Here is a 16,364-nt window from a genome sequence, read left to right as displayed (position 1 = left end):
AATAGAAAAAGAATTCAAAAACCATAATATATGTATTATATAAAGAACAAACATTTTTAAATTTTGCTAAAAAAAATATAAACAATTATTGTTAATTTAGATATATTTTTTTTTAAACTTGACCTAGTAATTCTTAATCGGGCTTATAAAAGACAGAAACCATTCGATTCATAAAAAAAGAAAACATTAACGAAAATTCAAATTTATTCGAAACGTTCGTTATTATACAACGGGAAAATATAATTGTAACAAACAAAATTATACTAGTAGAAAATAAATTGTTTAGAGAATAGCAAAGAACGATTAAACCACTATTAGTTAGTAAGTTATTTATATTGTTTATGTTTAGTGTAAGTTTATTTGTAATAAATCTGTTTAAAAGGAAATAGACATCATGTGTTGGCAAAAAGGGTCATTTAAGATAGAAAGATAGTGACCAAGGTTGGGAGGGTGACGTAATGGGAATGACATCTTTATCCATGTTTATTTCGGCGTTATATTCAATGTTTTTCTTGTATTGTTTGTTTAGGTTGTGTTTAGGATCTTGATTTTTGTTGATGCGAACCAGTGTGTGTGCATGCGGGTTGGGAATTCACGCCTCAAATGAGCTAGTCGAGGTGGCAACACACCCAAGATGAGAAAGAGGTTTCGTAACACGTTATAGATAGCGGAGTCGATATAGCCATGTCCGTCTGTCCGTCTGTGTGTTGAAATCAACTTTCCAAATCCCCTAAATAACTTACAAACATGATTGATACATCAAAATATCCGGAATTCTTCCAGCTCGGTTGCTATTTAAAATCGAGAAAATTGGTCCACAAATGGCCGAGATATAAGCAAACAAGCAAGAGTGCTATATTCGGCTATGCCGAATCTTATATACCCTTCACCTTTGTTTTGGATACATTATTATTTTTTATAATAATTCGTATATACATATGTATGTATATTGCCCACTTTCAGCAAAACAAAACACCAAAAACCAATATCCAAACATGCGTTTTGTTGTATAAAAAACAACAACAACGCCAAACGAAACAAAACACCAAAAAAAAATCTAAATACGCAAAGCAATAAAACCAACACACATCCAAACATACGTTTTGCTGTATAAAAAACAACAACAACGCCAAACGAAACAAAACACAAAAAACAAACAAAAAAATACGCAAAACAATGAAACCAACACACATCCAAACATACGTTTTGTTGCTTTTTTGCCAAAGCATGCAAGAAATTGTCTTTTTTTGATGAAATTTTCAGAGGTTGTCTCGGATTTTTGCTCATAACTCCGTTATTTATGGACGGATTTTGTTGATTTTAAATAGCAAACTTCTCGAAAGCATGTCTGACAGAATTATTGAAGATTTGGATCCCGGAGATATCTGGGGCCTTCAGAAAATTGATTTCAACAGACAGACAGACGGACATGGCTTAATCGACTCAGCTATCTATAAGGATTCAGAATATATATACTTTATAGGGTCGGAAAATTATATTGTGGAAATTACAAACGGAATGACAAACTTATATATACCCTTCTCACGAAGGTGAAGGGTATAAAAAGAGGGAAATAAATCTGTAACTTCTAAATGGTTAGATTGGTTTGAATGAAATTTCACATGCGCAAAGAAGAAGTGTTGTCGAGTTTAAGTTTTGAACGTGGAAAACTCATGGGCCCACCAGGGGCGCGACCAAGGGCTCTCAAAGTATGACACTTCGGGTATGTTACATTACATTAATTAGTTTTTCTTGAAAATCGCAAAATTTAAATCGCAGGTACGGAAAAACTGTGAGAGGTATTGATATAAATTTTTCATCTTTTTATTCCCTGTTATGATCTCAATAAATGCCAATGTGATGATAGAAAAATTCTGAAATTTGTTTAACAAAATTTTTAAAAATTTAAAAATGGAGATTCGAAACAGCCGTTAAAAAAATATTTTTTTTGGCCATACCTGCTAATAGGTTACCGGTATCCTACAAAGACAAAAACTCATACACAAGTAAATACGGATATATTTTAAATAAAAATTAGCTTTTATTTTAATTTTTCTCGAAATATGTTAATTTTTTTTCCTAAATTTCTTGTTCAAGTGGTCTGAGACACATTAATGGTCTGGCGAAATTGTAATAAATTTACCATTTTTTAACCAAATTTTGTCATTTATATCTCATTACAACGATAATTACGTACACATTTCGATTCTTTTGCACTCAATTGCAAAAGTATTTTTTTAGTAGCAAAATTTTTAAAAAAAACTGAATTTTGGCGATAATACAGTTTTTGGGTCATTTTGACCCAAAGGAGATACAGGGTCAATTTCCAAAAAATTTTTTTTAATGTAATATTCATTAATATAAATAAATTTACATATTTCTAGAAAAAATGCAGAAAGTTAACGAGATTTACCTATTTATGCCATATAAATAGTAAAATTTAGCATATATCTGAACTTTGACCTCGATGCGCGTCCAGAAATGGTTGTCCGATTTGGCCCAAATTTTCAGCACTTAACTTTTATTCCTAGTGTCACAATATTCCACCCGGCACTCTTCAAAATTTTAACAAAAATTTTTTTCCATACAACTGATTGTCACTCTAATATATATGTACGTGCAGCAACGTTTTTTTCGTAACAACGTCCATATTTTTATTAAATTTTTTTATATTGAAGTCAGCTGTTTTTTGACTTGTCAAAACCACTTAACTGCCTAAAATGCTGACATCAACGCTTTTACTTCTTTTAATAAAAAATATAAAATAGTAGAAAAGTGCATAATTGATAATATAAAAGTGAATAAGTACACCGTGAAAATAAATTTTTTTATTTATTTTCACCCCTATTTTTGATTTTTGCAGTCTGCTCTTGTTTAGCTGCTTGACAGCTAGCAAGGCGAATTCATACAAGGTGTTATCAGTTATCAGTTCTACAAATACAACAATAGGTCTTAACAAATGTCAAAAAACAAAAATGAAAAAATTAAACAAATATGTATTAGGACTTTACTTATTTATGTAAAAAATAAATCACCCTTATCGTGGTTGGCGTAAACGTTTTACGCCTACGACTGTTTCGTACTAGATTAAAGATAAAATGCAAACTGTTTCTTTAATCTAGTACGAAACTGTCGTAGGCGTATGACGTTTACGCCAACCACGATAAGTTTGAATATTTTGTTAATACGATTAGAATATGTAGATATTTAAATATAAAACAAGCTTTTACTACGTTTATACGTAGCCTATTCGCAAATAAAAATTATTTGCAATTAACTAACTCACTGTTTATATGTCACATTGGTTACGGAAAATTCTTGTTTTTATGAGATGCCGGATGGTAAAATTTAATTTTTTGGTAGCTCTTTTATTGAATAAAATATGATACATTTTTTATTTTTTTAAATGTAAAAATTATAGAATCAAAAATTCTTGTCCGTCTTGCAATCCAAGTAATTCAAAAACGCAATGAAATATTTAAAAATCGTCTTAATAACTAAAAGCGTTAAAACATATGGCAATGCTTAAAATCTTATTTGCAAATAGTGTCGTTAATCAGGAATTGTTTTCGTGAGTTAGCTATTCGCAAATAAAAAATTAATTCACTGTTTATGCGGCATTTTTTTCTAATTGCAATATTTTTATTTGCAAATAAGCCGTGCGTATAAACGAAAAAAAAAATTATCAGCTGTTTGACTTACTCCACCTTGTTTAAATTCGCCTTGACAGCTATGAAATATTTTTACAAAAACAAAATATATGTTGTTTTTGGTAAAGTTGTATTTGTTGTAGAATTGGGTATACCTGTAAATAAATTTACCTTGGGTATTTACAAACATATGCCAATAAACTAAACGTGTATATTATGTTGTTGTACTTGTCAAAAATTTTCTTTTCTTTTAATTTTACGGATCGTCGGTTTATTTATAATTTTTTCCAGTGTAAATTGTAAATTCATTATGAATATATAACAGAATTTTAATAGTTTGACATTTTAACATATTGGCAACGCCATTTCTTATTAAGTTAAATATTCTTAACGAAGATAACCCGAATTTTTCTCGTAAATACTGAATTTGCGAAATAAGTATTAAAGTTATTGAACCATTAGCTTTCCGAAAATAAATAAATTTTTTCAATTATTTAAAGCATTACTTTCGTTAAGTCAATTGAAAATACAAAATTTAAGTTAATAAGAAAAGCTAACCTATTACATTTTTGCAATTTCTTGTGAGTCAATAATGGCTACCAGTGACAAAACCGTCGACGATTCTCTATACCCAATTGCTGTTCTTATAGATGAGCTAAAAAATGAAGATGTTCAGGTAAGATTATTATTATTTTTATTGTGATAACATATTGTATGAAGATTGGTAACTTGGTTTCCTATGTTTAAACCAATTTTTCAGGATATCTGATTCAATATATTTTTTTCTTAATATCTATCTCAACAGTACAATGCAGTGCATATACATATATTTATGACTTTTTAACGGGAATCCTTTTTTTATTTTAGGCTTGATTGTGTTGAGATTTTTAGCTTAAAATTTACAACGCTAAGCCGTTGCAATTTTCTTATTTGTTCATCATTAATTGTTCTTGCACTCTTAGAATGGGTTAGAAGTTTTACAGTGATAGAAGACAGTTTTTGACATGTGTCTTAGATAAAAATTGTGCAGGCTTCCTAGGCATTGTAGGTAGGCTGTCTTCCTATTTAAACAAATTTATGAATAAGTATTCTGAAATATATATATCTAAACATGTAATATATACATACGCCATTTATGTGTGGCGTAATAGCCAATTCAAGCCTAATGATATCATAACATTTGCGTTTGATTAGTTATTTTAGGAGATATTTATGATTTTAGCTGTATTGGGATGAACATTAGCTTTACAAATCAATAGTTTATTGAATAGTTATGTATGTATATCATTATTATTATTTGATGATTAATAGAAATTATTAAAGCATGCACACATTGTTTATTTAGTTATTAAGTTTCTTTATTCATATTCAAAAATTTTAAATGTGCCTTACATATACAGTGGTGGCCATGATTTTAGCACATAACGTTAATTATTTTAATCATTGCTATATCTTAATGTATTATTCTCGATGTAAAGAATATGCAATATTATTTTACTTAACATTTTTCGTTTTTTAGGTTCTCTATAGGATTAAGATCCGGCGATTGAGCTGGCCATTTTAAAACATCAATACAACTTTGTTCCAAGCAACACTTCACTAAGTGCGAAGTGTGTTTTGGATCGTTATCGTGCATGAAATGCCATCTATGTGGCATGTTTTCCTCTGCATATGGAATCATTGTATTGGAAATTATATTTTTATAAACATACTGGTCCATTCGCGTATCGACTTTTTTTATTATAGGACCCACACCGTGCCCAGAAAACGCAGCCCAAACCATTACGTTTCCACCACCATGCTTTACGGTTTTTGAGGTGTACCTGGGGTTTTGTTGCATTTTTGGAGGACGCCATACATAACGTTATCCATCAGATCCAAATCGACAAAATTTCGACTCGTCACTCCAGAGAATATTTTTCCAAAAAATAATGGGCTTGTTTAAATGTTCACGGGCGAATAAAATGCTGGATTTCAAAGTTTTCTTCGACACGTGTGGTTTGTGTTGTACAATACATCCACGTAAATTTTTTTCATTAATTCGTCTTCTAATTGTTCTTGAGGAGACGTCAATACCAAATTTTTCGGAAACTTCCCTTTGAATTTCAGTTGAGGTTTTAAAGGGGTCCGCTACTGAACTCTATAAATAAGTGAGTCCTCTTTACGAGTGGTTTTTCTAGGCTTAGAACTAGAGTGTCCAAAAAACCGGCAAATTTGAAAAACCGGTTTCCGGTTTAACCGAAAAAGTATGTTTCTGAAAAAACCGGTTTTGATTATAGTATTTTAAAAAAACCGGTTAAACGGTTTCGGTTTTTGTCTTCAAAAAAAAACCGGTTAACCGGTTTATATTAAATTTTTATTTAATATGAAAAAGTTCTTAAATTTATTTTTATTTGTGGACGCTATTGGGAAATGTGTTATGAATTGTGTACTAAATCTTCGGAAATTTTGTATTTTTTAATTCTTAATAATCTATCTTTATGTAATTATTTTATATCTTTTACGAAATATTGTCAAAGAAAATATATTTCATTAAAACCGGTTAACCGTCTTACAAAAACCGGTTTGTAAAAAAACCAAAAAGTTAAAAAAACCGAAACGGGTGGAGTTTACAATGATGAAAAAACCGGTTGACCGGTTTTCGGTTTTGGATACTCTACTTAGAACACTGTGGAACATTTTTGTGGGTTCCATAGGCTTGAATATGACTTAGTGCATTGTACACCATCTTCCTGGAACAGTTTAATATTTAAGCAATATCACAAACGGTGCTTCCTCTCAATTTCATTTGATAGACAACCTTACGCTGCTCCTCTGTGCACCACTTACCTTTAGCCATATCTATTTTTTGTTTTACGTTTATTAATAAAATTTATTAATTAAAGTATTAATAAAACTTATCAATTTAAGCAAGAAAAGTTATAAAAATATTGAAATTTGAATAATGTGCTAAATTAATGTCCAGCTCAGATTAAACACTTCTTGCAATAAAACAAAATTTTACAAAAAAAAGGCAAAAGAGAATAGAAAAGAATAACGGTACATACTGATCACGCCATACAAAACACTTATGTGTAAAATTTTTACTTAATTTTCATACCTTAAAAAAACTAATAATAACATACACAAAATGTGCTAACCTAATGTCCACCACTTAAATCCAAGGAATTTTAATATTTTAACAGGATAATTTCATAAATCCACTAGATAAGTAGTGTTGTATGTATGAACATTTAAATATACACAAGATTAATACGATTTCCTGCAACCACCATTTCCAAATTTGAAGATCTCCCTAATATTGGCGGTTTTTCACAACTGCATTTTTTAATTAATTTACAAATAAATTACACTACCCAATTTAAGTGGTTCTAAAAGAATTGCACTCGAAAGAAATTTTTTGTTCTCCAAATCAAGTTTTCTAGAAATAAGGTACTATTATAAATTGGAGATAAAATAGACCTGTAGTGTAGATATAGTGCACAATTCGCTTTGAAGTATTAATTCGAAAACATCTCCGGTTTAAATTATGTTAAAAAATGGTTAAAATTGGTTAAAATTATGTTATCAAATAGATGAAAGTGATATAGATTATACTGATTCGATAACACTATGCGACAAATAGTAGGGTCAGTGATCGGCGGAGGTTCTGCCCAATGGGAAATGTTAGATCGGTAAAAAAAATGTTATACGTGTCCCGGCATTTCGCTGGGTCTGGTCTAGGAATCGAGATATATCGATTTTAAATTAGTATATATCGTATAGGAAAAATTGTAATTCTTTTGCCTTTTTAAGCATTTTGACCATCTAAATGTCCGAATATTGCAAAGTTATGTTCAGTAAAGTTTTTAAGCTCAACGCCGGCTACAACATAGTCAATAAAGAAAAGTGTAATTTTTGGTATTTATTGAGTTTTTTTTTCGTTAGTTATCTTACAAAACTCAATTAAAACCATCTAAAACTATACTCAGAGAAGAAATATAGTTGTACATGTTTACCATAACCATTTCAAAATTTTTACAAGTTTTTTAACAAAATTATGGTTACTATTATGGTTATGATTGCGGTAATGATAATATGTTCAAGTTACCATTCATATAATTGTAGCAATCATATATATGATTGTAGTAATTGAGTATATGTTTGTGGCAACCATTTTTATGATGTATTACTTCACCATATTGTGTTATTAAGAATCTTTGATTCTGCATTATACTTTTTCTAATGCACTCTTTTATTTTTTTCTGAAACGCTTTTATAAATATAAATTGCTTTTTCTCAAAAACATGTTTTTTGAATTAGGCGGTTATTGCTTGTAACCACAGATATATTTACTTTTTAACAAATTTCCATCGTTTGCTGACAAATATGTGTGTTAATTTCAATGTCTCTTTATTTAATAATCCTTTATGTGTGTGTATCATACAATTGAAGTATGTATTTTCATGTACTAAACTTAATGTATAGTGTTGGATAATGCCATAACACTTAAGCTATGTTTAGTTCATTTAATAACAGAGTTATAAATGATTGTAAACATTAACCCATTATCATAACATCTCCCTTTGTTTAATTTATTATTGATATCTTATTGGCAGTTTGCTAACTCTGCCACTTGTAGTTACATATTTGTTTACAATATGTTAATTTTCATTTAAATTTTCATTAACATTTTTGTTTAAATTTTCATTTAGATTTCTAAAAATATTTTCATTAACATTTTTATTTAAATTTTCATTAACATTTTTATTTAGATTTCTAAAAATATTTTCATTAAGATTTTTGTTAAAATTTTCGGTAACATTTTCAAATTCATTTTTAATATGTTGTCTATTTCTTCTATAGGTTGCACCTTCTTGGTCCTGAATTATAAATGATCTGGTTTCTTTGCAATGCTGTATTACAGTACCCTTATACCATATACATGTTGGTGTTCATTGAAACATTACCTTTTGACCACCATCTACCGGTTTTAGATTCTTTGACGTTGTAATTTTTCATCACAATTTTCTTTCGATTATCTATTTGCCTGGTGATGTCTTTTGTATTTATTATTATACCCTTCAGCTTCGTGAGAAGGGTATATATAAGTTTGTCATTCCGTTTGTAATTTCTACATTTTTCATTTCCGACCCTATAAAGTATATATATTCTGGATCCTTATAGATAGCGGAGTCGATTAAGCCATGTTCGTCTGTCTGTCTGTCTGTCCGTCTGTCTGTTGAAATCAAATTTCTGAAGGCCCCAGATATCTCCGGGATCCAAATCTTCAACAATTCTGTCAGACATACTTTCGAGAATTTTGCTATTTAAAATCAGCAAAATCCGTCCATAAATAACGGAGATATGAGCAAAAATCCGAGACAACCTCTAAAAATTTCATCAAAAAACACAATGTATTGCATGCTTTGACAAAAAAGCAACAAAACGTATGGTTGGATGTGCAAGCTTTGCGTATTTTGTTTTTTTTTTGTGTTTTGTTTCTTTTGGCGTTGTTGTTGTTTTTTATACAACTAAACGTTTGTTTGGTTGTGTGTTGGTTTTTTTGACAAAAAAACAACAAAACGTATGTTTGGATGTGCAAGCTTTGCGTATTTTGTTTTTTTTTTGTGTTTTGTTTCTTTTGGCGTTGTTGTTGTTTTTTATACAACTAAACTTTTGTTTGGTTGTGTGTTGGTTTTTTTGACAAAAAATCAACAAATCGTATGTTTGAATGTGCATGCTTTGCGTATTTTGTTTTTCTTTTGGCGTTGTTGTTGTTTTTTATACAATTAAACGTATGTTTGGATGTGTGTTGGTTTCATTGCCTTGCGTATTTTGTTTTTGTTTTTTCTTTTGGTGTTCTGTTTCGTTTGGCGTTGTTGTTGTTTTTTGTGTTCTTGATAAATTTAGGATGCTGTAAGCTGAAAGTGGGCAATGTACATACATACCTATATACTAATTATAAAAAATAATAATGCATCCACAACAAAGGTGAAGGGTATATAAGATTCGGCATAGCCGAATATAGCACTCTTACTTGTTTTTGTTTAAAATTTTCTAATAGGCATGGTAATTTAGTTCTCAGTACTCTACCCATTAATAATTCTGACGGACTTGGAAAATCTCCTTTACGAGTTGTTCTATATTGTAATAGAGCCGTATAAGGATCAGACGAATCTTCAAGGCTTTTGCACAACATTTTCTTGACTGTCTTTACTGTACTCTCTGCTAAGCCATTCGACCTAGACAGATAGGGACTTGAAGTAATGTGTTCTATTTCCCAACTTTTACAAAAATCTGAAAATTTCTTCGAATTGAAAGGGGGCCCATTATCGGAAATAAAAATCGCTGGTATTCCATGCCTGGCATAAATAGATTGAGTTTAATTATAACTTTTTTTTATTTATTTTAGAATAATAATCTACTACTAACAAATACATAGTTTTGTTAAATTCAAAGAGATCACAACCTATTTTGTACCATGGTATTGTTGCAATTTCATGAGGTAACAGTTCCTCTTTTGAATTAGATTTTTGATATTTTTACAAATTTCACAATTTAATACCATTACGTTTATATCATGATGTATATTTTGCCAGAAAATATATTCTCTTGCCAAGTTTTGACAGCGTTGTATACCCATGTGTCCTTCATGCAAGTATGACAACATTTCCTTTCTAAGACTTAGGTATTAGAATTCGATTATTCATTAGTAAAATACCATTTAATTGTGATATTTCATTTCTTATAGGAAAATATGGTAATAAAATTGGATTTACCTTTTTCTTATCAGTAGGCCAGTTTTTATACATTCCCTTAAACTTTGAAAAACTTCATCCATTTCTGTGTCCTTTCTTACTTCCTCTACCGCAATGTCAGATAAACTATTTTGAGACATGATGAAGTTACAATGCAAGTCAATTTCTTTATTCATATCTAATAGAGTATGTCCCTTAAGTGGAGCTCTCGAAAGAGTGTCGGCAATATAGAGATATTTTCCAGGCTTATAAATTACTTTTATGTTGTATGTTAATATACGCAGCATGAATCCTTGCAAGCGAGCTGTAATCTTATAAAGTGGTTTTTCAAATAAAGTTACCAATGGCTTATGATCAGTTTCTACTATAACATGTAAACCATATACATTTTGGTGAAAACGAGTACACCCAAACAAAATTGCGAAAAGCTCTTTTTTAATTTGAGCATAATTAGACTGACATTCAGTCAAAGAGGCTGAAGCATATGCAATCGGATTATTGTCATGCATAATTGTGGCTCCAACAGCAAATTTTGACGAGTCCACAGTTCGGCATGAATGAGAAAATCGTCCATATAGATGATTAACCCATCTATATCTCCGAATAATCTCACCATTTCCGAGTGAAATCCACAAATAGCTGAGATATGAGGAAAAAACCAAGACAACATCGATTTTTGACCTATTTTTGACCTACATATATCTGCATTACTAAGACATTAATATTGACAATATGGATATCTAATGATAGATATTTCAAAGACATTTGCAACGACGTATATAAGACCATAGTAAGTTGGACCTACAATGGGCCAAATTCGGAAAAAAAATTTTAACCCGAATTTTTTTTCACAAAAAAAATTGAAAAAAACCAAAAAAAAATTTTAAAATTTAAAAAAAAAAAAATTAAAATTTAAAAAAAAAAAATTAAATTTAAAAAAAAAAATAAAATTTTAAATAACAATCGAAAAATTTTTTTTTCCGAAAAATTAAAAAAAAACTGGAAAAAAAAATTTTGTTTACCTAAAAATATTTAAAATTTTTAAGTATAATTTGGTGAAGGGTATATAAGATTCGGCACAGCCGAATATAGCACTCTTACTTGTTCAATTTAGTATTTCTGAGTTGCATTAAGCGATGATATTTGTTTTTATTAAATATTTCTCTAATAAATAAAGCTTTTGTTATAATTTTTAATTTTAGCATTGTGGGGGTAAGAATCTTTGATTCTGCATTATACTTTTTCTAATGCACTCTTTTATTTTTTTTCTGAAACGCTTTTATAAATATAAATTGCTTTTTCTCAAAAACATGTTTTTTGAATTAGGCGGTTATTTCTTGTAACCACAGATATATTTACTTTTTAACAAATTTCCATCGTTTGCTGACAAATATGTGTGTTAATTTCAATGTCTCTTTTTTTAATAATCCTTTATATGTGTGTATCATATAATTGAAGTATGTATTTTCATGTACTAAACTTAATGTATAGAGTTGGAAAATGCTATAACACTTAAGCTATGTTTAGTTCATTTAATAACAGAGTTATAAATGATTGTAAACATTAACGCATTATCATAACAATATGTTATTTGTTAAAAAGTGTATATAAACTTTTTAGCATACGGCAAATTTGCTAGCATATCTTTATATATTCACAATTGACCTATATAGGAACAATGGGCATGTCACCTCCCATACAAAGTAAAAATTTATTATTGCATATCTGGGATACTATTATAGTGGGAGTCTTCAAACTTCAACTAGTAGAATATATATTTTAACATGTAGTCTTGCATGATTTATCAATTTACTGCAAATTACACGTTACTACTGATTTAAAATGTAAATATATTGAAAATATATATTTGTTGGAAGACATTTATGCGCCTAAAATATGTTTAAAAAAAATCTTTGTTTTAGCATCAAAATAGTAAAAAATAAAAATTTTAAGGTACAAAGTGATATGAGCTATTGAAAGTGCATAGACACGATCAGATTGCATTGATATGTTCACAAGAGTTGTTCAGCTTTACCGTAGCTACAACTTTGGCAAATATTGTTAGTGAAACATTAGGTATCCTTGTAAGTTATTCTAAAAAAAGTGAAAAAAATTGTTTCCTATATTTTTTTTCATAAAGACCACGAAAAAGTTATTTTGTTGGCAAAAAATGTAAACAAAATTTTTTTTGTGGAGTCTTAGATATATTATTGCCATATATAGTAAAGCCATATCACCAAGTTTGAATTAGATGTTCGCCAAAAACTGATGACACCTTTTTTTGAGGGCCCACTGATTTTCCGAAAATTGGTCATCAAAATCGCCAAACTGAGTATAGGGTTAACTACTATAGTAGAGTCGAACCTATACTGTTCAGTCCGTGTGTTTTTCCAAAAGTCTTTACTTGTTGCACAGTGTAATTAGCCCTTTGGTATTTGGACATTCGAGAAAAACTTTGCATTTGTATATAAATCCGATCCCTAGTCATTAAATATTTTTAGTATTATTATTCTAAAATAAACAAGTAAAAAAGTATAGTCGGTCAAGTACTGTGCAATAATTGCGCTAGATATCAAGAACGCCTTCAATTCGGCGGAATGGATCAATATAAATTAGTCTCTTCAGAATTTGAACGTTCCAGAGTACCTTATAAGAACAGAAAAAGATTAATTTTCCAATAGAAACCTGTGGTATGTGACGGACAATATTGAGTCCCAAAACATTTCGGCGGGTGTTCCGCAAGAATCGGTCCTTGGCCCATTATTATGCAACATCATGTACGATGGTGTGTTCAGGCTCCAAGTACCGGGTGAGGTGAAAATTGTTGAATTCGCGGATGATGTGGCAGTAAAAGTCCAAGCTCGGAATCTAGAAGATGTGCAGATATACGCAAACGAGGATATTAAAACCATCGATAAATGGCTGGTAAAATCGAACCTCAAACTTGCAGAACACAAAACAGATGTCGTGTTGATAAGCAGCAGGATAGCAAATGAAGTCCTAAGGATCCAAGTTGGAAGAAGCGAAATTGTTTCCACGGAAGCAATAAAATATCTGGGCGTGATCATTGATAACCGACTAAATTTTAAACGGCATACTGAGTACTCATGACAAAAGGCTACTATTTCATTGGCCAGGATGATGCCAAATATACATAGGAGGCCCAAGGCAAAGCCGCAGAATACTTCTATAGAGAGTGGCAACATCTATACTGCTAATGAGTCACCCATCTGGAATAGTTCACTAAGATGCACCTCCAGGAAGGACATGATGTCCATTTTCCGTAGAAGTTGTCTACGCGTATGCAACGGATATCGCACCATATCTCTTGATGCATCATATGTAGTTGCGGGCATAAACTAATTACTGCAGTTCAAGAATGTCCAACGCTTTGGGACATCAATCATCAGCAAGCAATTGCAGATTTTATAAGAGAACGAACGAAATAGGGGAAACAGGGTCGGTGGAGGTTTCTATATTGAAAACTTTGGGATAAAAACCTACTTTAGGCTACCTAATTTCTGTACTGCTCTTCAGGCGGAAATTACTGCCATTAAGCGTGCATCCAACTGGCTGAGGTATTATCGAATATCTGGTGATATATGTATATTTACTGATAGCAAGACTGCCGTTAACGGAATAGCGGGTGTCTTTACGACATCTAGGTTAACCGAGGAATACCGGGTATCCCTAAATGAGATAGCGAGACATTCTAGGATAACGCTTATATGGGTCCCTGGACACGATGGAAATCAGGGTAATTGTATAGCATCTTGTATTTCCCTTGTTAAATACAGATTTCTTTTTTAATAGTGATTGGTTTTTCCTATTTATAGTTTTATTCCAGTTCTAATGTTAGTATGACACATTGAATATGTGTGTTGTATTCACAATTCTTTATTGTTTCAACTCAATTTCATGTAGTTGCCTTTTGTATGCTGCCTAATCTTTGCTACTACTGCTGGTTCTTCAAATATGTGAGAATTTATTGTGGGACATCTTTGGTGGTGTTCTTTGTTGGTCTTTTATCATTTAATATTTAGTAGGGTATTCATTCGACTAATGATCGTTCGATTAATCGAATAATTTCTTACGAATAATTATTCGAACAATTTAAAAATGGCCATTTTCGAATAACGAATAATTCGAACAATCATATATATTTAAATTTATTAAATTGCTTAAAATTTTTCATAATTTAAATTTCAATAAGTAATAATAATGACTCACAAAAATTGTATTGTTTCTGAAATTCGAAAAATAACTAATGACAAAGGGACTTTCGATCACTGTAGATGAGTGTTCCGATAGCTCCTTCTATAAATATATAAATATTACTGCAAGACGTTACAATTCTAAAAACAAATCTTTCAACATTTTTAACTTAGGACTCAAACCAATTTAGCTGGCAAAATATTAGAAGAATCGCAATTAATAATCAAAATTTTAACTTAGATTAAAGTGGAGTTGAATGTGATTTTGAAACGGTCGTCGAAAGTGATATTGAGGATGACATTTATAATGATTACATTGAAATAGATGAAGGCCATAATCTTAAAATATATGTATGTATATAAGTGATGTTATTAACTGAGTACGTAAGTGTTGCAAAATATTTAATAAATCGAGTAATAAACACAAATATTGCAAACTAACGTTTTATTGCAAGAAAAGCATGATTTTGAACATCGTTGAACATCTTTGTCTAACATGGTAATAAAATTTTTGCGTATTTGTATATGCGTCAATCATGCACTGCCTGACTTCAAATTAGCCACGTTCACTAACAATGATATCAAACTTTGGACAGATTCCCTTTATTGTGTAATTCCCCAAGACCACTTTATTAAGCAAAGATTCGGCAACGTTGATAGAGCTTGAGTTTGTAATAAATAATTTAGAAATAGTGAATAATTAATTTACTAAAAAATTTGTTACTCAAAGTTCTTAATACGTTTATATTGTACTTGAATTCAGGATCATGTCCAACTAGCTCAAATTTTTTAAAGCAAAGTTTCAAAACGGAAACTAAAGGGTTTGCTAGTCAATTGTTTTGTAGATTGTTCGGGAGTTAATCTGATCAGAATATTTCTGTTGAAAATTTAATGATGGACTTTGTTTTTGAATATTTTTAAACATTATCAATACTTGAATTGTTAACTTTAACGTTATTTTTTGTTTTTCTTTAACAATAAAATATTAAAAAACCGACACCAAACTTCATTCTTTACTTTTTTAAAAAAATTTAAATTATTCGAATAATTCCATTAATTTTAAAAGTGTGATCGAATTATTCGAACAAATTAAAATCTCTTATTCGAATTATTCGTTTTATTCGAACAAGAGAAAAATCGAATAATTCGAATACCATAATATTTAGTATGTATTCTTACTTTTAGTTTGTTGGCTACAAACTTGTGAGGTTTTGTTTTTGTAGTTTAAATGTCTTTATTAATTTTTATTGGTTATTGACTGATCACATTACAATTAGTTAATTTTTAAATTAATTAATATATTATTATTTTGTATGTATAATCAATTTGTGAGTAGTATAATTATGGCCTATTGGCTCGGATTCTGTAACTGAATGAATAAACAAATAAATAAATAAGATCGGCACAGTATATTGAAAAATATGAAAGAACGATTTAAATGTATCTGTTACTTGCTATATTCAGTAACAGTTGTTACCAGTAATTTTTCAATCACTGTTATTAAAATCACAGGTATGGTAATATCGCGCATATCTAACGCAAAGTAATATTCACATTTTGGACAGGGTATATAATTTTTAAAAACATTTTCTATTTTACATTCCTTTCCATTGTAACCTGTTATTAAAATCACAGGTATGGTAATATCGCGCATATCTAACGCAAAGTAATATTCACATTTTGGACAGGGTATATAATTTTTAAAAACATTTTCTATTTTACATTCCTTTCCATTGTAACCAACGAAACCATTTTATAAA

At 30.0% G+C, this 16,364-nt stretch overlaps 1 protein-coding gene across 4 annotated transcripts in view; it reads left to right on the top strand.

Annotated features, from left to right (window-relative positions):
* The first annotated feature begins 4,080 nt into the window (after positions 1-4,080).
* Pp2A-29B (Protein phosphatase PP2A regulatory subunit A) overlaps positions 4,081-16,364 on the top strand; it is a 149,305-nt gene continuing 137,021 nt past the window's right edge. For 2 of the 4 annotated variants that reach the window (XM_065502578.1, XM_065502581.1), the window contains exon 1: positions 4,081-4,326. In XM_065502578.1, the coding sequence (XP_065358650.1) occupies positions 4,243-4,326 (84 nt within the window). In that variant the 5' untranslated portion in view covers positions 4,081-4,242. The remainder of the gene's footprint in view (positions 4,327-16,364) is intronic. The other 2 variants (XM_065502582.1, XM_065502583.1) reach the window with 2 other exon arrangements.

Source organism: Calliphora vicina, chromosome 2 (genome assembly GCF_958450345.1).
Source record: "Calliphora vicina chromosome 2, idCalVici1.1, whole genome shotgun sequence".
Taxonomy (NCBI): Eukaryota; Metazoa; Arthropoda; class Insecta; order Diptera; family Calliphoridae; genus Calliphora; species Calliphora vicina.
The sequence above is the reverse complement of the archived record's forward strand: the minus strand, read 5'-3'. Positions and strand labels throughout refer to the sequence as shown.